The sequence below is a fragment of the Rhopalosiphum padi genome, chromosome 2 (genome assembly GCF_020882245.1).
Source record: "Rhopalosiphum padi isolate XX-2018 chromosome 2, ASM2088224v1, whole genome shotgun sequence".
Classification (NCBI taxonomy): domain Eukaryota; kingdom Metazoa; phylum Arthropoda; class Insecta; order Hemiptera; family Aphididae; genus Rhopalosiphum; species Rhopalosiphum padi.
This window is the reverse complement of record NC_083598.1, coordinates 53175140-53201988: the sequence shown is the minus strand read 5'-3', so window position 1 is coordinate 53201988 and position 26849 is coordinate 53175140. Positions and strand designations below refer to the sequence as shown.

General features: G+C 23.1%; 1 protein-coding gene across 2 annotated transcripts in view; it reads right to left on the bottom strand.

Moving 5' to 3' along the window:
* The window catches only part of LOC132920488 (nitric oxide synthase, salivary gland), a 78482-nt gene extending 52730 nt beyond the window's left edge, over positions 1-25752 (bottom strand). For both annotated transcript variants that reach the window (XM_060982913.1, XM_060982914.1), the window contains exons 1-2: positions 25264-25752; positions 12166-12396 (exon numbers count right to left, since the gene is read on the bottom strand). In XM_060982913.1, the coding sequence (XP_060838896.1) occupies positions 12166-12381 (216 nt within the window). In that variant the 5' untranslated portion in view covers positions 12382-12396; positions 25264-25752. The remainder of the gene's footprint in view (positions 1-12165; positions 12397-25263) is intronic.
* Positions 25753-26849: the final 1097 nt, after the last annotated feature.

The following is a 26849-nucleotide window of genomic DNA, read 5'->3' as shown; positions in this document are numbered from 1 at the left end:
TATAACGTCTATAACTATATAAGGGAGGAATCTAAAATATAGTACAATAATATATTTGGATGACGGCTTATATTCCTTCAAACTTGAAATATGAAACAAACATTTTTCCATAATACTAATACATATTTTATTTATTTATTTTTATTTTTTTCTGTAAAAAATACTCTAAAAACAGTAAATTATTATCATTTTTATTACTTCATAATACATTAATACCTACTTTTAATTTTAGTTTTATTATGAGTGTTCTATATGTTTTAAACAATTTATTAATGGCATCAAATATTATGGATGATCGGAACAATTGTATATTTTATCCATACGTCGTATTTTGGCAGTCTATCAAAATGCTTTTGCTTTCTTCTCAATGTATTCGTTCGCTTCAATGAATAGTTACAATGCATTTACTAGCAGGTATGAAGAGATAATACATGAGTTGGCTGAATTTTTGTGCGTTAATACGTAAAGGTGTATATGAACGTAATTTATTATATACAAATATGATGTCAGAGTATGCCATAATTTAAAATAAAACTATTTAAGTTTTTGTATTATGTTTACACGATGATAAAACCGAACTAAATTTAATGATTTTAATGATAAATAAAGATATTTATTTTTATTTTTTTGATCATTAAGAAACTAATATAATTTTTTATTTTACAATAATATATAATTTATTTGTTTATAGAGTATTGAACACAATTATTAAAATTACAATTATTAAACCTGAACATATAAAAATTCAAGAAAAAAATGTTATTATTAATATTAACATTAAAATTGAATTATTGAGTATTGTTATTTATTATTTTATTACATGTAAGGCAAATACGCCATCGATTTATTATTAACTAAACGAATATAATTCATTACAGGGTTACAAATGTAATGTATTTACACGATTTTTTGATTTTTTTTTTTTGCAGGAATATGGTTAAATCAAAATGTGTTTTACATTATTACCTAGAAGTTTATAAGTCTTAAAAGGTTAAATTTCTGACTAGCCATATAATATTAATGTAATTATATATTATAGGTAAAGTGTTAACAACATATTTTTATTTTCAACTTTACGATAATATTTCAGATAAATGTTTATCAGTGAGATTTTATCTTGGCATTAGAATATTATAAACGCTTTATATACCTCATTTTGTCCATCTATTTGATGTCGTTTTATCGTAATTTTATGTTTGAAATGTAAATTGTAACCTAACCAAACCTAACGAATTGGACAGAAAATTGTACATAGTATTCAATTCGATTTATAATCTTATGCATATGTATTATTTTTGATAGGTATTAAAAATTGAATTAGATTCAAAATATATAATTTTTTTTTATTATTATGAATAGCGGAGAACAGAATTCTCTAGCTACGAATTATAAACTATACAAAAAAAAAAATGTTAGATGCATCATTTATAATTATATTGTGTTCTCAGTATAGAGATTTAATTTGGAACAAATTTTTTTATTTCTTGCATTTAATACTTATTTTCTTTAATAAATTTAAATATATTTAAATAGTTATATATCAAAATATTAAAATTGATTTTGTCAAAAGCTGATTATACCTAAACTAACCTATTGGTAAATATATTATGTTTTATCATAAAAACTTGTACTCGTAAAATTAAATACACTTATTTTAAAGTTATTATTTTTAATCTATTACATTTTTTAGTATGATAACACCATCGATTAAATTATGATTTTATCAATAATCAATAACTAATATTATGTTCAAATTTGTATAATATTATTCACACATTATTTGACCATTGTAAAGAATAGGTATCTGTATTAGAAAATATAATAAAATAATATTCTAATGCGCATGTTCGTTTGACTTTAACGCAAGGCACCTGACAACAATAGACAATAGTCATTGGTTTTGTGTTCCTCTTTTTTAATTACATACGTATTTTCACAGGATATTTTAATTTATTTAACTTTCATGACTTTGCCTATCTATTTAAATAAAATGCATAAACATTTTAATTACTTGGATAACATCTTAACACTCTTGATTTAGACATTATTTAACGCTTTGTCTTATCTCTTATAGTTTTTTGTTTCAATTCCAATAATGATATATAAATGTTATCGAACAATATTGTATTACTGGTGTATCAAAATAAATAATAACATCATTTACTTGTCGTTAAAGGAATCTTATATTTTACAATTAATGATTACTAAAAACTTTAAATTGACAACTTAATTTTCTATACTAATGAGATGCATTTTAAATTTACTTAAAGATATCTGGAAAATCTAGTGGTATTCTTTGAGGTAAATAATATAATAATTAAAATCAGCTGTCAACAACTGGCAGCCGATCTGTTTATGTTCTTAGTTGTGACTTGTCGAGACAATTAATTTCATAAATATAGGTTTATTGAATTTTGATTGTTGATATGATATTTTTCTTGAATTTCGACTTTTATATTAAATATAAAAGAATAGTATTTCGATATAATCGTTCATTTTAGTTAATCTATTAATACCTTTGGTAAACTATACCTCAAGGATAGCAAAACAAATATTGACATCAAAGTACCCAATGAAGTAATTCTGATTTGCTACGTATCGCTATTTTTTTTCCTCTTATTCTTTTACTTTCACTCTTTCTATTCTTCCTTTTCTTTCTCTAAGTGAGGATTTAAAACAATTTTTAATTATTATTTTCATTTCCCATTGTTATACATACAACTTATTTGAATTTGTGTATAACTATTTGAGAGTTTCAAATTATAAAGTCATAAGTCACTTCTTATATTTATTCATAATCTCCATTTGGAATTATATATAGTTTTTGTAAGAATGAAATAAGATAAATTCATATTAATTATTGTGGCTTATAAAAACAAAATTCACCGCCTTGGCACTTATATGAAACGGAAATTAAGATAATAAACTCGCATATCTAATTATTGAATTTTTAAAATATGATACACATTTGTACGTATGGTATACGTATTTTATATAATATAGTATTACACTGTTTGATAAATTCTTAAAACATCTTAAGATTAAAACATTAATATCATATTATTATATTTAAATAATATTATATCATTTATTATTATTATTTTATATTATATTATTTATTGTTATTATATTTTTATAAATTATTAGAGTCACACTATTTATTATTTTATTAATATGAGATGATGAAGTTGAAATTTTCTCATATAATATAGGCTATGATACTATTAATTGTACCTACACTTATCCAGTGATATTTTACTTTAAACAAAAATTTATCAGGATCAAGTGGTAATTTATATTTTATTTAAATAATTTGAACACTTTGAACAATTTACTGTATTCATAATTTGAATAAACATTTTTAATCGATTTGTTGTCTGGAATCAAACAAGTAACGTTATATGTATATTAAAATTAAAAGTTTTGAGATAAAAACCATTTTGTATTCAAATATAACTGTATGAACGTTTTTTTTATTTGTAAAAAAGTAATGTGATTGATATTTTATATCAGAATTTATCACCATAAAATAAATGTTACATTTTTAACAATTTTAGGCAGTCAATTTGACATTATATTATATAGATAAATATAAAGACATAATATGGGTCTGAATCAAAAGAACCACTGTTGTTTTTACTCTAGCAAGTCTAACATATTATATTATTTTTTGATTCTGAGCGGAGCGATAAATGTTTTTTATTTTACAATGTCAAGGGGTTATTTTTGTCTGTCATCGCCCTTTTAGGTCAGCAAAAGTGCTTAGATTTTTTACTTTAATGGTGGTTTTGGGTAGAAAATTGGATTTAGTTGATAAGCATTTGAAGTTTAAATTTTAACAAAAATGTATCATAATCGTAAAAATTGTCAAATTATTTTGTAGTCAAAAATGTGTAAAACTTTTAAATTTCATATCTAAGATTTGAAAATATAACACAAGGTTTTTTATATACTTTTTAACATATATTAAAAAAAATAATAATAATAAAACGTTTCTATGTAATGTTAAATTAATTTTTTTTAAATATGTACGAGTATTCTTAGTGGAATGTATAAAATAAATAATACAATTAACTTTTATATTTTAATACTTACTGTATTTATTTACATTTATATAATTACGAGAGCTCTTCACATCACGAACTGCGATAAACAACTGACCAAATGTATTAATAATATATAAAATATAATAATATAATATTATTTCATATTATTAATATTGGAAGATAACAATTTCCACTCTAAGTTATTTTTCACATTTAACGATAAATAATTAAATTTAAAATTAACAAATCAATTACAGTGACCCACTCGACTCTTAATGCACCAGCAAAGTGGTAGATATCCACTTTTTGTTTATGGATGTTATTATTAAGATTTAAAATTAATTATTTAAAAATACTTCTAGGTATATTTATTTTTTATCATAAACAATTTATTATGTACACATATTGTTATTTAAACATTAGAATATTAATAGAATCGATTTATTTCTTTAATAATATGATATATAACAAAATCGTTACAAACATAAGGAATAATTGGAAATTTGTGTGAACTTTTTTAAATTTATATTTCAAGAATAAAGTAAACATGTATTTTATGTAACAAACTACGAGTAAACAAGGAATACATTACCTTTTAGGTCAAGTGTTCCTACGCACGAGAAAAATTATTTTTTCTAAAGAATTATTATTATTTTTTTTTATACTCCTTTTCGAGTAGTTTATTTGGCTATGCTTTCTCTCGATAATCCACCTCATTGTTCCATTGACACTGGTGTGAAGATAACTTAAATTATTAAAATCAATTAATTCAGTCATATATGTTCTATTTTTACTCTCGTATTCATGTATATTTATATTGCAATCAAATTTGCGTATTGAGTCAAAGTGATATTACAAATTTGAAATGTTTTAATTAATAATACATTTTTATATTTTGGAATAATATGAGTTGTTATCGTCACGTATAATAATGTTTAAAAACTACTAATCAAAAATAATACACACAATAGTACTATATTCAATTTATTATTCATCACAAGATGATATTATTTTCATAAGGCATTTATTCTCAATAAAATAAATATTGTAGTTATTTTCTAAATTTAAAATAATTGTAGTACACATCGGATTATTAAGAACAAAAAAATGTTTATTATATATTATCATATAATATAAGACCAATAAAAAAGATAATTTTTTAGGAACTATCAATTTATGCGATTGATAATTATGTTGAAATTTTTAGATTAATAAAATATTCTTAGTATAATCTATTTTAACTTTTAATTAATTTATAAGTTTATAAATTACAGTTGTTGCGTTTAGAATCATATTAATTTTGAACCTAAAATGTATCAAGTTTAATTTAGGTGAGTTTAAGTAAGTTTAGGGAATAAAAATTACAAAAATAATACTAAAAATTAGTAATTATTTGAACTAAAATAATATTAAAACCATCGATTCTTGTGAAAGTTCAACGAATATAAATACTATCATTATTAATTTATACGGTTTGTAGCAAAAATTAGTAAAAGTAGACTAATAAAAGAGTTGGCTATATTTGTGTTGAACATAGTGAAGGTTTCCTTATTTTGTTTTTTTATTATAATAATAATGCTCAAAAATAATGTGTATAATTTGTTTTATGAAAATGTGTTTCTTATGCGAGTTTTTATACTTTAATGTATCATACTATACTATTGTCAAGTTATTCACAACAAAAATAATGTGCGTTTTTACAAACGTTGTAATGGTTAAATCTCCGTTTCAATTTTCTTACCTAACCGAGTTTTTTTTCATAAAGAAATATGGAAAGTTTTATGTTATTATCTGATTATATTCTTAAATGTTTGTATAATATACTTTATACTGCAGAGAGACATTACTTTAGATGAATATAAACATGTTAATTTTTAGATGTGGTAATAAAAATAATAATAACAAATATTATTCAGTAACAGTAGCATAATACCTATTTTAATTTATTTCTTCAGTTAACTATATAATTAAAATAAAATCCCCTTTGTAAAATGGTTAACATTTTTATATTGAGTATTTTAAAGGTATTTCAATTCAACATTTGAGATTTACTAAGCGTCAGCTTGCATTAAATAATTTAATTTTTTTCTAATGGTATGTATATTTTTCTTTTCGTAATTAATCAAACGATTTAAAATTAATTTACTTTATTTTAAATATCTATTTTTATAGTATTGCTGATGATTTCGGAAATGTTAAACATTCAATAAAGATTAGAACTTTTGAAATTAATTTGGACTCAGTAAACATTAATGACTGTAAAATAATTATACATACGGAAATGATGATGATTATCACTATAGATTCCATAAATAATTAAAAACATTAACATTAAGTTAAAATAAATGAAGTATTAAATATTCTTGTATTTTATGTAGAGTATATATTTTATTAAAATTGAGAATATACATAATTTATAAATCGACAATTTTATTTATTAAAATGTGTACACATTATCTAAATCCGTGTTTAGGGACTGCATGGAGTATAGATCGTATAAATCAATTTTTAATAGGTCTTTGTAAATCTATATTCTTTAGTTTATAATCAAGTATTATGTTATTAAAAAATAAATGTAATCAAAATATATTATAGTTAAAAACTAATTCTGCATCTGGAATTGTAATCTATGAAACTAATATAAACATACTAATGTATTTGTTTCTATTTTACAGATATTTTTTTTTTTTTTTTGTAATTTATTATTTGTTGAATAAAAGTTTTTATATAATTTTTATAATACACGAATACAATTTCATGTTTATTATTGTATGTATTTTATAATTAAAAATACACTAGTTCAAAACAATCTAGATTTATTTTAATTATTGAGTTTGATAATTAAAAATCAGATTCCAGGACAAACAAGAACTTTTATTAACTTGGAATGACTTTTTTTTTTAGTTTAAAGTTTCTTTTTTTATTTAATTTAATCGATTTATAATTTTTAAATTCTATCTTGTTGTGAATAATGTGAGTATTGAAACGCTATCTCGTAATTGAATACACACATATACATTACACATATATATATAATATAATATATTTGTGTATAATGTGTATAAAAAAATGAAATGTCATATTAAAAATGTAAAATAGTAATTAGTAGGTATTTTGGTATTATTAAATGATATTATTATAGAAAATGTTGGGTTTGACATCTTTATAAACCGCTACGAAAAAAAATCAAATTTAATCGTAAAATATTATATTATCACATCACAGCACTTCACAGAATAATACGTCAAACATATTTCTGTTTTTATACCTATATAATATTATAAACTTAGCTTGAGTTCTGAATTCTTAATGGTAAAATATTTTTACGAAAACAACGCATTGCTACTTCATATTTTCATTTCCTTGTGTTTATTTTTAAGAATATTGCAGGTGGTACTTAAAGAAATTATTTTCTCGCGTGGATTACATAAATACCTGTTTAATGTACACAATACAAATATAATATATATTTATGACAATGTATAACGCATATTTCGTATTTTTGTATACATAGAATTTTTTTGACGATATGACATACTTTTAGAGTTCAAATTTTTGTAGTTTTATTTCAATATCTTTTTTTGTTTTAAATTTGTTTAAACTTTTGATTCCTATTAAAGATGTTTTTGAAATAAATAAATTATATGAATTAATATGGTATGCGGTTTAAAGTTTAAATTTTTTTATCAGAATTTTACACCGGTGTCATAATATTTTTAATATTAATCAAATATTTTAATGAAAATGAAAAATTCATATGTAACCAATTTTTAAACACAAAATGGTACGCACATTGAATATTATAAGGATCAAAACTACCTATGATATGATTAGTGGGTTAGTTGGTTTTTAAATTGCATTTTTCATAAACGTCTCAAGTGATCTTAAAAAACGAATTAATTTTAATTTTATTGAATTTTTTCGAATCGTACTTGTATTTTGGTCATCGTCCCCGATTTACATAGTAAAATTGATTTAAAAATTCAGTTATCACACAAGTATGTGAGTGCATACAATGTTATATTAATATAGTTTTTATGTAATATTAAATAAAGTATTTGTATTAAATCAGATTTATATAAATATCGGAATTAAGCAGTATCAATAAGCATATTGTTATCAAATTATATAATGTCTAATAGATTAGACGTCAAATTATAATTAAACAATATTTTAATATCAGTTATTATTTTTTTTAAATATTTTTATATACTTAATATTATATATATAAATATTATTCAAACAAAAATGTTAGAATATTTTTTTATTTTAAACTTTATTATGTAACCTTTTGTTGAGCTTGAAAATTGTTTAAAAATTGTTATAAAATACTTTAACAACAATACATTTCAGTTAAAACGACAAAAGCATATAGTTATAATTACAATATTGGTTAAACAGTATAATATAATCTACTGTATTGAACTCTCTAGCAGGACTTCCTAGAAAGTAATGGAGAGAAAATATCGTTTGAGTTAAAAAGCTATCCTTTGATCCTTGCTTTGTCTTTATACTTGATACAAATTATGACAGATTAAGCCATTTTTAGATTTAGAAATAGTCATATCGTGTTATTGAACGATACAACTTTAATAGGTTACAATCAAATTCCACTAGATTTCAATTAAAAATATTTACATATTCATTTTATATTATTTTTAAATTTATTTATAACTAATAAAATTATGATTTTAAATTTATTGTTTCAGAAATAAATTTTATAAAAATGTAACTACCATACTCGTAAATTCGATGAGAATGAATAAGAATTATCAGTGAATATAGAATTTATAAAACACAGTATTATAATAACAGCCTGAAAATTATTTTTTTTTTCTGATACTGAGATGTTACTAATAGATAAACATTTTTTAATAAACTTTTTTAATAAAATGTGAAAGTTGATTGGTATAAGGTATAAAATATTAAAAAAAATAATAAATTTATAATTTTTTTTTGTCTTATAATGTATAAAATGCAAATTGATAATACATTTTTTATAACAAAACTTAATTCTTTTCACCCTTTTTTTTACCACAAGTTATCTCAAAATTGAATTTGACATTAATTTAGTTTCTATACCAACGTGATTACGTTATAATCTGGTTCAGTAAAAATGCGAAAGAAATATTAAGAACTAATCATTAATTATGTGTATTGATTTTTTAACGTTCGTATTATATTAATCTTTATGGCTTTAATCTTGAGGATTTTTGTAATATTGATGATTATTTTTAATATAACGTTATTCTTATAATCTATGTATTGACGGTGGTAAAATATTAATATTATTTTAAAGAAACAATACTTTAAAATTATTATTTTTAAAAGAATTATACAATCTATATCTATGACACAATGACTGCTTAAGTTACGTGTAAAATCCATAAAAAAAAAAAAAACAATATACAACAATTAATAAATACATTTTGAGGAAAGAAGACATACAAACATAAATAACACTAACAGATCAATTCTTAAAAATAATTCAAATGTTGTATAAATCAATTAGTAATTGGTAGGAAAGTCACAAATTAATATTATGCATCAAGCATAAATGACACCATTTATGTTTAAATTCATCGGAGACGTCTTTGAGGATTACCAAGAATAGTATGAACTGTGAAATTTAAGCAAAAATACTTCAGCTTTATGTAAGATGATGTATTAAAGTTTTTTTTTTAGTAACTTATTCAAAAGAATTGTAGTAAAAATATCAGATTATCATAGATTGATTATAAGTTATGATAATTTTGAACAATCATTAGGTAAAGATATTTTTTTGATATTTGTTACTCTAAAATAAATATTAAAATATTTTAATTCAAGACAACTTAGTATCAAAAACTTGTTCGTTCTTTTTAGTTTTTAGTTAAAGCATTCAGAAATCAGATAATACTGAGAAAAACAACGATGTTATAGATTTGCAATATGATAAATCGAATAAGAAGTTTCTTATTATTAGAATACAATACAGATTAAAGTTTTGATTTAAATTTAAAGTTTTTATTATGATTTAATGATAGAGATAGTATTGTTTAATCTAAAACGACAGCATAACTGATTTGGAATTGACTTTCTTTTATTTGCGTCAAATCGAAATAAACTCGTTAATCAGCTTCAGAGTGACAGCAAAAATCGAACAGTAGTTATTTCTTAATATGCTGAATTTTTCTTTCTTTAAACTATACTTTATGGGTCATTTAACTTACTTTGATTTATATTTTTGTATTTGTTTGGACAAACGTGATAAAATATCCTATTCAAAAGTATTTAATAAAAAATTCATTAAAAATATTATGTAAAATCTAAACAACTCCGATAAAATATGTGCACAAAACAATAATGATACATTTTTCATGTACATTATTATGAAGCGAAAAAAAAAGAAGTAAGTTTTGTTAAATAATAAATATCGAAATTGATTCCATTTCCAACTAAGTAATGTTTTTATAATATGATGTTTATTGTAAACTTAATGGCTAAAGGTGTATATAATAATAAATATTTAATATATGTATATATGTTTAATACAATTATTTATTATTTTACATTAGTGTAGTTTTTATTTGTTTTTGAAATACCTATACTATATTTTATTTTAATTCAAAATATAAAAGAAAATTGTTATCTGAATATGGGTAAAAAATGAGGCTGTGAAGGGATAAACAATAACCGGTTGAGAACTACTTATCTACTAGAATCTAGATTACTAAATAGTGTTCTATTAAATAATCTAGATATTGAACAAATCTTGTAGATACGGTCAATATAATTTGAGAAAATATTAGGTATCTATAAAATAAGTAAAATTATGTGGAAATGTAGATATTATAGTAATTTAAGATTATTAAATATTTAATATTATTAGTATATTAAATATTTATTACATTTACAAATAGTATATTGCTTGAAATTATGAATGTTGGTAAAATGTTGTTTGACTTTAACATATAGTTATGCTTATTAAATAAGAAATGCGTGTAATTTTTAAATATTTTAATGTGGTTTACTCTTTTACATTTATATAACCACTAAAACTTGTTTAAAAATTCTCTTCAGTATACAATTTAAAAAAAAAATATATGCTAAAAACAATATAATATATTATAGGCGCAAACAAGGAGTATATTTTCAAAACAGGATTTATGCCGATAATGTGTTTGACAACGGATAACTAAAAATTATTCAAAAATATACAGTAGGTATATATTATTATTGTCCATGTAACACTACTCCTATGTATAACTTGCAAAATATGTAATATGCCCATTAGTGGTTTGTTTTATAACCATAGTAAATATTAGTTTAGGAAATATATTATATATATATATATATATATATTTAGGTTTTGAGTAATATCGAAGGTTAATGTTATTTTAAAGTTATATAGTGTTTATTAATTTATTTTAATTTTTTTTATATTGGCTGTGATCCTCATCCCAAGATTATGACAGTGAATTCCCTAACAACCTTAATTCTATCAATTAGATATAGATGATTACACGATTAGTTTTAAAATAATGAAATTTGCCATTATAAAGATCATAGCATACTATAGTAAGTTTGTTTTAATAGTTTTTGGTAATCCATAATATTATGGTGTCAACAATTAAATAAGTAAGTATTTAAAACTATATATGTAACTATTATTATAATATTTTAATGTATCCATAATTTTTTAGGTTCATTTCGATCACTTATCTTACCAAAATTGATTTAATAATTGATCAAAACATGTCTTACGTTACAATTCAATCAGATTTGTTAGATGATTTTTTTTTTAAAGAAATAAAATTATAAATCGGATACAGTGTAACTATAACAAATATTGATTTTTGACCGTTAAAAAATACGTGAGTTTAACAATAGGGTTTGTTCTACTCTTGAGATGAGTTGGCTTTTGAACGTTAAATTCTGTCGGCAGATAAGTCAGATAAGCATCTGTCGTTTTTTTTTACATATATTAGCAGTCCCAAAGCCATTTACATGAACGTTGTTCAAGTTCAAAGTTCAAATCTAGATGGTTTTTTTTTGTTTTAATTAAAATGTAACTGTTTGAGTACATTGCACTTTTTTTGGTTTAAAAATATATATACAGAATCGATGACACACTAACCTTGGTAGAGTTGTGATGCAATGAATCGAATGCTTCTCCTTTGGATATGAGGTTCTTCAGTTTCAATGGTTTCTGAACAGGGACATTTGAATGGCCGTTCGACAATCCGTCAGTGGCTAAATCAACGAAACGACTACTGACCAGTGATCCTCTTTTTGTATTACCCGGTATGATTAATTCTAGTGGAACTGATTCGTCCGGCGTGTCACGTGCCATTCTTGTAAATTATTCCTATATTAATACAAAATATTCCAAAATTTAAAAGCTGTTTAAAACTAAATTATATTATATTGATTTATTTAGATTAAATTACTTATTATAGTACTATGTTATTTGCATTAAATCAATTTATTGTATTTTATGACAATAACATAAGTGTTAAAAAATTTAATGTTTAAATGTGTTATAATATCGGAAAATATCTAACAAATAAAAAAATGACATCTAAACATTTTGAAATATATAAACCTTGAGAGCTATTACTATAAAGAGATTTAATATAAAAAAAATTATTTGAATATTATATTAATAATTATACATTAAAAAAAAATATTATTCTCCATTATACTTTTTATTTTAATAGTTCATATATCCTAAACATAGTTGAAAATATTATTGATAATAATCATATTTTAACAATTTTCCTTAGAGCTTTAAAATAATTAAATAAGACTAATGCATATTCGTAATGAGTTTTTTTTGGGTTAAATTACTTTTCTTCGGTTTAGCATTATAACTATTAAGCATGACTTATTGGTTGTTTATTTCGATTTACCCTTTTAAAATGTATAAGTGTAATGAATGATTGATTTCTTTTATTGTATTTTAACATTATTTCTAAAAAGAGGGTAGACATTTTGTAGAAGAAAATTTTTTTTACATTTAAAAAAAGAACTGCTGTAGGTTTCAAGTGTGCCTCACCGTAGTTGAATAAGCCACTGTTAAGTATGTATTCAATGATAAATTATTACATAAAAAAACGATTTTGATCAGAGGCAGCATATCTATTTCTAAAGATCTTTAATATAATTTATTCACAAACTATACAAACTTCTATATTATAAATAATATATCTAAAATTAGTAATAATGTAATCTAATATAAATTCGAGTATCTAGGTTAAATCATTATTGAATTCAAACAAAATATCAAAATTGACTTTTTTGAATATTGGTATTGCGTAAATATTCCCGTTTCCCGAATTTTTAAAATTGATTTGCTCTTTTAATTTCATAGAAATAAATCATGCTCCTCCAACAAAATACGTTCAATTCATAATTAAAATTATAATTTTCAATTTAATAACAATATATTAAATTCCTGTGGTTGCAATTAAATATATACATCGTAATAAAGATGTTATCTGCAGCACAGTTAGATAATTTTATCGTTAGTTAATTCCATCCCCTAAGTATTGTTGATTAAAATATATAATAGTTATATTTATATATATATATATATTTCTATACGCTTGATAACAAATAAAAATATAAGTTGTTCAATAAGCACCTCAGATGGTTAATGGTTATATTATATGAGCGAGGAAAAGGGGTCAAAGACTTGTGCTTGTAGTTAGGTAATATTTGTGAGTTATCGAGTAAAACGTTTTTCTTATACTTTTCCCGTGGGGATATGTACCGGATGTATGTACTCGTATTATGTTCGTGCAATGAACCGGAAGGGTCGACTATATGCCACTTGTGTTAGAATAACGATCAGACTGACCACAATCGCTTGCTTTTTTACATACAGAACTCAATAGTTATTGTTTTTGTTTCACTCCACTCTCTTTTCTGTAAAAGTTAATATGGATTGGTAATAAATTATTAATAATTTTGAAAATAGAAAAATACAATTGGTATGCATCACTTTGTTTTATTTTTTTAAATTATGCCTCGGGACAGAAAAAAACAATAATAAAAAAGGTAAGTGGTTACCGCTTTGCTGAACATTGGATATCACATAGGTCACTATTATAGATGTGTTAAATTTGAATTCAATAATATATCATTGTATACGAAAAACGATTTTGAGGGTAAACGGTCTATCAGCTTATATCACCAAGTAAGTAGTTAATATTAAAGTAATTTATTTTATTTTTAGTATTATTGTAGGATAATATAATTTTTTTTCGAAAATATTGCATTTATTATATTATTATTTAATTTTTATAATAGTATATAGTTTATACTATTTTATATCAAATTATTTAACTCAAAATTTAACAACATATTTTTGTAAATATAGTAAAACAGTAAAAACAATTTATAGTATATCAAGTCTATGTAAATAGATAATATTTTTAAATAAATCAAAAATATTATTGCGTATGGTAAAATTCATAATAATTTACATACCGTTATTTTTAATTTAAATGTCCAAAGTTGAAATTTAAAATGTTTATGAAATAAAATTGTCTTAGTATATTTTTTAGATTTTGGTTTGAGTGTGAATTACTTATGAAGAATCTTGTATTAAATTTTCAAAACTTTAATATAAAATAAAAGTTTTCAAGTATTTCTAACTACTAAATTGTTAACGATATTTTTGGGAATAAGACGAATATCATAAAAATCATAACTTCAAATTATACCAATATAAAACAACTTATGTGGAATCTTGTATTTAATTTTCAAGAATTTTGACCCAGTGGATAACTTATAGAAAAATAATTGAAATTTCTTATACCTATAAAATTTTAATAACTAAAACAAAATTTGAGAATTTTAAAAATTGTATCGTATGATGAAAATAAGTTGATGGAAATTTTAAGTATTCATGATTAGTTATAATTAAAAACAAAATTGATTTTCTAGAAAATTGGATTTGCAAAAAAATTCCATTTTAGAAAAATAAGTAATGGGAAATTTAAGTTTGGTCTCTCTAAAATACAAACTAAATTCAATTTTATATCCAAAACCATTTCCGTCTTTCAAAATCGAAGCATTTTATCGACAACTATATTCATATCCAGAAAAAATACGGATCATTGTAAAATCAAATCGCTACGCTCAGAATCAAAAAAAAAAAAAAAATAACGGCAATATAATAATAATAATACTTTATTGACAGTTTGTATTATCAAGTAACAAACAGACTTCTGGTTCCTGATTTTAAATGAAGAGTTTTTTTTTTTTTTATTGCTGTCAAAAATGGATTATAGTTTTGACATAGGTTTTTTATTTTTTAATATATTCGATATATATTTAGTAATAAATATCATTATGTATTTGTTTAACGTAAAAATCTCCAATTGGCAAGCCCTTTTTATGTCGATATTTACTATGTGAAATTATCTGAAAAACAAATCATTTTTAAAGCGAACCTTATAACGAACAACTGTTAACGGTTTAAATATTCAATGTTTTTTATATTTTCCTTCGTTAATTAACATTGGACACATTTTTTTCTTGGATAATTGACCTTCACAAAGTCCGAATAAAGTTGAATTCATTGTAATTATTTATTTATTATTATTATTATTTTTTATATATAAAATATTTAAGCGTGTAGCTTTGATAATAAAGAAATAATTATTCATAATAAAAGGAAATAATTTACTCATGGTTTTACTGTAATATTTTAAAAATATAACGACTGATATATTAATATATATTACTCCAAAAAGAACAATGATAATATTTTATCTTTAATAAATATTTTAGGTAAAATAATAAATTTGGATTCCTTAGTTCCAAAAACTGGAATACGCAGTTGAATATTATGCGCATTTATCTATTATAAAATATATACTGAACATAAATTTAATTCCCTAGTACTCATTCTTGTGTATTATTTTTATATTTTTTTTAGAATGCTGTTATCAGAATTACAAAATAAAAGACGTGTTAAAACACGTCTTGTAATTCAGATCGTTACTTGATAAAAATAATTAAAAAATAAATTCAAGAATAATTTAAATAATGTCCTTATTTATACATTTTAAAATAGTTTCGTGTAGTTTAATGTTGACTTGAAATAGGAAATTGTTTGGTAGTACAAAACCAATTTTATAGTATACTTATCTTAGGTATATTACATAGTGTGATGGACAGACATCACAACAATTTCTTCTAATATGATATTTTAAATAATTTCTTACAATAATATATTATTTAAAGTTTTAAAGTATTTGTAAATGTTATTGTCTGTAAAAATTTAAAATAAAATAAGTATTTTCTTTTAAACTTTCATAGAATATCATTTTTTTCATACATATAACCATATAAATAAGTAAATAATATTTTCATAATAAATTCTGTATGGCAAAATTCTGTATGGTATATGATCTATTAGTTTTACAATGAGCTCAGAAGAGTTCTTTGAATACAATATTCTATCATAACTCTCAAATGTAATATCACAATACTAAACACAGTATATCCTGCACTAATATGGCGATTGAAGAAATATGAGTGTCTTATGTAAGTATATGTTATTCAGTTATATCCTGTCAATTTTCATTAAACTATTTTTTTTATCTATATTTTTCTAATTATTTTGTTAATTTTCAATTAAACTTGATGTATACCTGATTTGTATCGAGAAGTATTAAAATAAAATAATGTTTAACAGCACGTATGCTTACAATTGATATTTTTTAGAGTAGCTAACGTATAAAACACAGCTGGAAATTATAAAATAGGGTGTAATGTATTAGAATTAGTTAAACGAAATAATACTAAATAATAAGATTACAATTTCATAGTATAAATGAAATATAACAAGGAAGATTAGAGAAAATATGTATAACAACGTAAGTCTATCAAGAGGATTAGTAGATAACGATGAGTGAGTGGATGAAGAATCATAAGACAGTTTCATAAATGGTTTAAGTGATAAGACAAAGAAATATCAAAGTAGTATATTAGATTTGTAATGTACGTACATATTATTAGGTAATTGTATAATATTATATAAATAAAAATAATTGTATACCTATTTATATTTATGATATTATTAATCATAAAACTTATTAAAACAAATATATATATATAAATATATGTATTTATTTAATAAATAAGCTTTTTTGTTCTACTCAAATATTAACTACTTAAAGTAAAATTTAACTAAGAGTTAAAAATTCATAAAAACATATGCTTTACATTGTTAAAATACATCTAGGTTGTACAATAATTATGAATCAAATGGGTCAATTATATTAAATTATATGTACACACAAAAAAAAAAAATACTATACATTGCATTTATGTAGGTAATCAAAATACTTATTTATATAATTAATAAAAATATAATTCAGATTTTACCATCCAAATATACAGAAGTTATAATTAAGAATATTATCTATACCACAGTGAAGGGTGAACAATTTTATACTAACATACTAATTTAAGTATTATACATTTAGGTACTTAAAGTGTATGTCATTTAAAAATAATATCCCTATTATCTATCATATTATAATCTATTACGATTGTAACAAACATTTTGAAGTAGCAAAATACAAACAAAAAATCATCTGATACTTATTAATAACGAACATGGTAAACAAATTTAAAAGTGCAATTTCTATTTCAAGGAATATTTTTACTGATCAAGTATGTCTGTTGTTTGCAAAATATTATTTTAAGTAAACTATGTTACGTAAGTACCTTTGCATTTATGTATAGAGTATAAGTGCTTAATATCTATCATAATATATTTTATCCAATTAATTTCAATAACAATATATATAATACAAATGTTGGCTTTATTATAATATAAAATCAATGGTATAAGTATATGTTATTATAATATTATGTAATGGTAATTATTTCTACGTTCAATATTCTATTAATGTGTTTAATTATCTTTTTTAATTGTCTTATTATTAATTTACACGTTTCTTTTTTTTTGCCAACTTAATAACTATTATTGAAAATGTTTAATGCAAATTATACATTCAGATATACATCTGCCAATTATAATATATCGTACATAATATTGAAATAAATTTAAACAAAAACAAACGCAATAGAAATAAATCGAATTAAAAATAAACTTTATGGTAAGTTAATACAGAGTATTTAAATATTTTTTGAATTATATTCCTAAACATTTGTCTAAAAATAATTATAAGAAATATACAATAAAATTTATGTAATTATCGATTTATTATATCGATTTATGCATTAAGATAGTATAAATAAAAACATCATACAAATGGTTGTTATACAATAAAAGTTCATTGTTAAATTATTAATTTTGAATATTTTCGATTCACTAGGAATTGATGTATTGGGTTCACCGAGTACAATTTAATTGTTTTAAAAAAATATTGACTTTAATAAGAATTTTGATAAATTATACTTATGAATTTTGCTTCAATAGTATTACCTATTTTTATTTATTATTGAGTTAATTTAAAACTCTCAAAATATAGTTTTTTTTTTTTTTAATATTCGTTATATATTTATAGATGTACATAATAAATTCAAAATTCTGATTTTAGTATAAAGGTGATAGTTATATTGAAAAAGTATTTCCATTCAGAAACAATTTTAAAATGCATTTTCAATGCCTACATTTATCTCGAAAAAAATTAATTTCCATCGTAATTTATTCATTTTTTAATGGTAAAAAATATGTTATACCTACACACTCAGTGGTTTAACTGTCTGACACGCGAAAAATAGTATTATAATATATAAGTAGGTAGTAATATTCGTTTTACAAGAAGTATAACAATTTGGCCAATAAATGTAGACACTAAACAATTCTTTCTCTCATCACTTTTGGCATACAAGTATTAAAGATGATAACTTAATCTGTATATTTGATAGGCTTATAATTTTAATAACTCATTTAGAAAAGTATGATATTCTTATACTTACAATATTAGACATATGAGTATCTACTTGCACATATTTTTATATCTTCGTTTAAAATTAATATTTTACGTAGAAAATGAGAACTAATTAGTAATTAATAATAGGTATATTATATAAAAATACTACTATGATTAGCTATCTTAATACAAAAAATCTATAAATACGTTTTTATATTTCTTAAAAAACTAATTATGTATAAATAATTTATAATGTTTATAACTTATTTAAACTTAAATAAGTATTTAAAAATGTTTTCTACGTATTTATTTTACTATTTTTTACCGAAGTGATTTCTGCAGATTTTAACTGTTTCAAATGACAACTCAAATGTTTTAAATATTATTTCGTAATCATTACAAATAATAAGATATATTTTAAAATTTAAAAAATTATGTAAAATTGATTTTTACATCAGAAAAATCTCTTTTAATGTTTACATTTAGGCTTATAAATAACAAATAATATTGATAATAAATTAATTATATACAGTAGATTAAACATATGAGGTATAAACCTAAAGTATATAAGCTATTTAAAAATATAAATAGATAAATATTAATTATTCTTTGATCTTCATAACTGGTCAAGTGCTAACTACATAGCATAAAATTACAATTAATTGATAAAATATCGAATATATATTTTCATGAAACATGCGTGATGGTTTTTACATTAAATTCACTGTACTAGCAAAATATTATGAAATTAAATTAAAAATAATATTATGTTGCATCAATTTAGAAGAAAAAATAACAGGAATACAAATCAAAGGATATTTTATTATTAACTTATGCAGTATACCAGTATACGTATTCCTTTTTTTTTTAAATTATATTGTTATGATTATATTATTCATTGCTTATATAATCGATAAAACAATATATTTTATAATTTTCAATAAGTTTAACAAATACTCATACTTCATAAATTAATAAAATTACTTATGTAAAAAAGTGGTGACAATAAAATATATTTAGGTTAAGAATAAAAATAATAAAAGTTTAAATTTTCAAATTTTTAATATGATAATATTTTAATAACTAAGGTATGCTATGACTCTTTGTACTATACTAACACTAAATATAAATATCTTGGTCGTTTAGTTGCTACATATATCGTTTTTAGTTCATTATTTGATATTTAATAAGGCTTGGAGTAAAACATATTTCTATACAGATGTTTGTTTTTATCTTGTTATCATAATACCGTTAGTTAAATTATATTGTTATTATCATTCACAGTTGACAGTTCCATTTTGAGAAGTAATTACTTTTTAAATTTAAATATATTGTTTAACTAACTATAGGTTGCCGTTATCGAATAAAGTCATATTTGTATAACTAATTAAAAATAACCGATGTACCAATAATGTTTTTGAAACTTTAAAAAATATTTCAAAGCTTGCGCTAACGGGTAGTTCTAACGAATGTGGACAGTTGTAAATATAAATTTGGTCAATACCTAAAATACGTGAGTTTGAGGTGGTATTTACATATCATAATTCTATACAACTATTTGTTTAAACTAAAAACAATTTTATGCTTTTAATTTTTGTTTTATCAACGTAAATTATTCACTCCATTGTTATCGGATTGAGTATTGATTATTATGATGTATTGATGTACTTATGTGATTATAATTTGGTCCAGTTAAAAACAAACCCTATTCAATCCAAGAAGAGCTTTAAAAAATAAAGAACTCTAATATGTGATAAATTGTAATTTTTATTATAATTAAATATATACTATACATAGGTAGTATTCATATTATTGTAGGGAATAAATACATTTTTTTTAAATTGTGTATACAAACATATGTTTGACAGTTCTAACAATGCATAAGCTCTAAAATATTCAGCCTTACAATGTTAAGTCGATTAAAACATATTTTAAATAATTTAGAGCAAGTAGGGATAACGTTTATCATAGGTACTAACAGTTTTTTTCATTATATAGCTAACTAGTTATATGTCCTTTATTTTTTTAAAATTTATTCAAAAATTCTATTCACTTTGTACAGTTAAGCAACAATTGTAATTTTAAAATTCTAGAAAAGTAATAAGAATTTTTTAGTTTGCTCGTGGAAAACTTTCATACGAAGTATATTTTTATTAATATTTATTTAAATCGTTGTTAATTAAACTATAAAATTATTAAAAAATTAAAGTTATTTAGTTCGTTTGAATTTCTAACAACAATTATATGATGATTGTATTGAGAATTATATAAATACAATTTTATAACATTTCACAATTTTTTTTAACTCTCAGCTTTCCTAAGACAAGTAAGTACCAAAAGGTACTAAAGTATATATTTATTTATGAATGAGCTAATAAATAGTAAAAACAAACGCGTAATTTTAAAAACAATTTTTTTTAAAATAAATATTTATAGCTAATTTATAATAGTAGGTCAGATTATAACTAACCCCTGCAGGTTTATTATATACATAATATTTTCGTTGAAGCTTACTGCATTAGATAGGTACATAGTGTTGTTTGTGGAAAAACTATTGAAAAACATTTAATAAACACTTAATTAGATTTGATTTTAAAAACCCAAATATTATATAATACGTATTAAGATATGTTTAAAATTATTTGAGTGCTATGTTATTTAATATATATATTATATTTTTTTTATTGATCTTGAAATAACATCGGCAGCAGTGGCCATTAGTTTTTATAATATTTACAATAGACGTTATTTAAACGTGTTTAATATTAAGGTACCAAAGTGAACAAGATTGTTTTGATATTTTAAATCCGCAGATTTTGGTTTAAAGTGTATAAATTGTATTCTACACAATATTTATAAAATAATTGAATTTAAAGCAAATCAAAAATGTACGACCGAGTTGTATTGAAAAAAAATAAGTTTAAGGTTATCAAGCATTGTCACAGTGCTAATATTGACATACCTACTACAGTATTATTATTATCTTTCGTAATGTTGAATAACAATAGTTTATTACTATAAGTAATAAGTATAGACAATTGAGTTCGTTAACAGCACTATAAATAAAATTACATCAATTTAATTGTTTAAATTGTTTAAGTTTGTCGTCATTAGAAATATAATTAATGCATATTATTCATTTTTTTTTTTTATAAAATAACCACTGACATTTAAATTATTAAATATTTGTATTAATTAGTACCTAAATTGATAAATATTTTTCAATTTATTGAAATTATTTATTTACAACATATTGTTATAGTAATTTTTTTTTATTCCTCCAACAAATATAATAATTATATTTAATTAATTTAAAAAGATACGATACATAATTATTACAACCAATCACATACTTTATGTATTTATATTATTTAATTACATATGACACAATTGATCGGAGAAAGAGAAAATCTAATGAAAACAATATGTTATAAATAAATAATTCTAATAAATTGAAAAATATTTCATTGCAAAATATTTAATAGAAATTATTGCAATTCTTGTTTTTTTAAATTTCATTTAAGAATTGATTGTGTTTTTTGTTTTACCCAGAATCTTATCTCTATATTGCAAAAAGAAGAAAAAATATTTATAAGAAAATACTATATATTATATACCATTACCGGTTTAGTGGTGATAATATTAAAATATGCAATTTTAGTTGAATTTAAATCACCACAAAAACAATCCATACAATATTCAATAGAATCAGTTATTAATTAAATAATAATTAAAAACTATAATAAAAAAAAAAATTGTTTTAAATTGTAAAATTTTGGAAAAGGACCTTTTCAGTAAAAATATTATATTATGTTCTAATAAAATACGTTATTGTTAATTATTAACTAATCAGATTTAGAATTGAAGATCGATTCGCAAATTTTCTTATATCGTCAGTGTTGAAAAAATTGTATTTATGTGATAGTAAAATATAGATATGTAAGTAAAATTATATAGTCAATTTTTCTTTAAGTGCTGATTTGCTTCTACGTAAATGTAATTCATTTAAGTAACTTTAAAACAATGCAAATAAATGAATAAAGTTTACAATACAACTATGAGAAGAGTTAAATAATAAGAATACTATTATAATATATATTAGGTACCTTCAACGTGAATACCAAGCACAAAATTAATTTTTCCAAGATTTTTGTTTTTAATAAATCTTAATATACGTTTAAAAATATTCGTTTTTTCATACTCTTGCAAGCAATAATATAGAATATACAAAAATAAATTTAAAATAAATCATAATATTTTCAAAGCAATATTTTATGAACTTACTCTTATCAGAATTTAAATTACTGTAATGTTTACTGAGTATTTAGGCAATTATATATTTATATGTTTTCTATAGAGATGACCGTGTTAAAATAAAATATTCCGAGATTGGTCTGACAGAATCTTTAAGCTTCCACTACCACACTGATAGTAGTTGTTAAGACTTGGTAATAATATTGTGATATCCTGCAATTTAAGTTTCGTAAACTTTGGCTCTAGGCTGTATAATTAATAAGTATTCCACCAAAGCACTGCTAAAATAGATAAAAATACAATTATATCTAAATTATAATATTATGTGATACTATACTTTTAATTTACATTACGAATAAAATCTTCTAAATTTTGCATAAATATTACAAAATGTTTTGTAACTTTATTGTTCGACTGTTTTTTTCTTTTTTTACATCATTTGTAAATTTCAATAACAGATTTTTTTATTTTCACATGTAATTTCAAGTATAATAAACACACACACATACATATAAATCATAATTAAGTCACATCATTTATAGAAATCTCAATATACTTTTGAACTCGATTTTATTTCATCGTTAGAATTTATTTTATTATTGGAAATTAAAAAAAAAAATTATAAGATTATTTATTTCCTACACAATTGCTTTAAATTATTGATAGGTTTAAAAATTATGTCAATCTGGGGAATTATGTTCATTAAAATATGTTTCACTCATTTTAATAATATAATTCGTATGTAAGTAATGGCATTTTATTTTATTTGCATACACATTACTCACTTATTTCTGCTAATACACCAGATTAAATGTCCCTTGTTTATTGCGTTCGATCAGATAGTTTAAAATTTAAATCGAAAATATCTGTCAGCTTGTTATGAAAAAACTCGCTGTTTAAAATGAAAAAAAACCAAACATTTACCGTAACGGAATATAATACCCAGTAAAACGAAAAATACCGTGGTGAAAAGCACGATGTGTGGATGAGATGCCCGAATTCCTTCCTTGAAATCCAAACCAAGAGTAATTGAATTATGTTTTACTATTTTATCCTATATAAACGTGATCGTTTTTTTTAACGTTTTATTTGTTTTTATAACACCATGCAATGTATTATGAAACTAATTTAAAAGGATATTTAATTTATTTAATTTCTGATACATTTCATATCACTAGTGGCCGAATACAATAGTATAGATATATTAATGTTTTATTTATCAAACAAATGGTGTTGTTTTTTTACAGTGAGTAGTCAAAAATTATAATAATAAAAATTCAAGCATGTTATTTTGATTTAAAATATTTTGATTTATTCCAAACGTTTTATTAATTATTGTGTCACCATTTAATATTAATAATAACAATTAGGAATAAAAAATCAAGCGTTTCGATTATTTTTATTACAATTAAATAAAAGTTCTAATTTCAGGACTAGGAAAAATTGTTTCATACAATGTTATGTCTTATTGTTTGGCATATTATAATGTATCCACTTGAAATAATTATAGTATAATATAAATATTTAATATCGTTTCATTATTTATTTAATTTTTGAAATTGTTTGTTTTTTAATTTAAAAATATATTCGGGTGAACACAAAAACAATTAATGTTGTTAAAATTGTTCATACAATAATATGATGTACTCATTGACAATTTAATAAGACTTTCTATGTTTACTATCCATGTTTGGCATTAACTCACGGTGATTATTTTTAAATTAAATTATCCATCAGCCCAAACAACTTTTTAGTTTCGTTAAAAAATATATATGATATATAGATAATACAAAATAATAAAACAGATAATAGTGTTATTTTACTGATATAACGTGTAGATCGTATAATATTATGTAATGCTAAAAATGCATTTAAAGTTAAGACAAAAATTGTGATGTGGCTGGGCAGATACGCCTATTGACCACCCTACGCCAAACTACAGTGCTATATTATAAATATTTCGCTCGTGTATAGTTTTAAAATATAATTAATGAAATAACAATAACACTAAAATTGTTATATTATTAATATTTTATGTATCCGTTCAATGTACTTACGTAAAATGACGATGAATTCGCGGGACGGCGACGACGGCCTATACTCCGTGCGCGTCTTCTGGCCGGAGCCGATGGCGACGCGTACCTACGACTGATATGTTACGAGTAAACCGCGATTTCGCACAATTTCCGTGGCAATCGAGAGCAAAAGTAATATTATTTTTATTGTCATATATCGCGACGATAGCGATTTCGTCGTCTGCGGTGAGCGCGTCTCACGGTGTCGCCGCGCCGTATAATAATCGTCGATGGCTTTGGATAATATTCTACGCGTTTACGATGCCGAACAGTTGTTGTTATGGTCTGGGCGGTCGAAAGTAGTGTGAAACCAAAAACGAAAAATCTTCGTCGATAAAATTAAACCACTACAATATGGAATTCGAAGGAGCACGTTGCAATAATAATTTTGTCGTCGTCGTCGTCGTCGCTGCCTCCGCGTACAAGTCTACTGCCGACGCGTTCCGTGTCGGATGACTCGCGAGACGTGCACGCCGCGTTCGCCCGCCACTTTTTAACGGCCACGCGCGCCGCCCGGCGGTCGGCCAATGGCGCGCGCGCCACCGTCTCGCCGTTACGCCATCGACACATTATCTCACGATTTCTATAACACAACAATAATCACAATAATAATAGTAATGATGCTGATGATGACGATAATGATATAATCTTTAGGTGGGTTACGAGGGCAATAGGTGTATACAACAACACGTACGTTTGATATTTGTCGCAGGCAATAATAATTATATTACGTTTAATGTACCGGATAACGGTCCGTCGCGATTTTTACCGTTTTCTCGCTTAGCCAATACGTGAAAATCGGGAAAACGCGGTGGGCCGTATGCCGTAGAACACAATGATATTGGTTTGTTATGCGTGCGAATAATTTGCAACGATTTTTTTTTTTTTCGAACGAATTTTTTTTCTCGAACGCTGCACGCGATATCTTGCGCTGTGAATGCCGCGTGTGAACTGCGATTTTACGCCGTAAGGGCAGAGGAAAATAAATGTATGCATCCGTTGGGCTCGTGCAGTTTAAGTTCGTGTCAACCGTGCACTGGTAATACAATGCATTTCGAAACGAAAAAATGTTGTTTCTTATCATCGACTGTAACTTTCCGAGTTATTTTCTGCACGAACTGGATTCCCACAGACAGTTAATGAACATGTAGTCGTCCTATTAATTAGTATACTTGTATACGCTTAGTTAGTGATGGTCCACATTTTACAAATTTTATGCGCTAATTACGCATCGCGTTATACCACTGAATTAACGTGTTTAGAGACACGTATACAGTGATTAATTAGGAGACGAGAAAAAAATATTAATCGTTTTCCAAACTTACAAGCGGCGTTCTGGTCGGACCCGGACAAGTGGTTCGGTAAGCACTACCTGTGAATTCGTCCCATCCATCGGCCGCTACCGTCTCGCGAAGTTTTCTCGCTCTAAGACCACCGATGACGTCGCGATTATCTTCACTGAAACCCATCGCTTTGGTTATGCAAAAACTGCGAATGTATCGTAAACGCATCGTTCATCGTTTGTTAAGAAGACTGCACGGTGTTTAGTTTGCAGTCACCGCTCACCG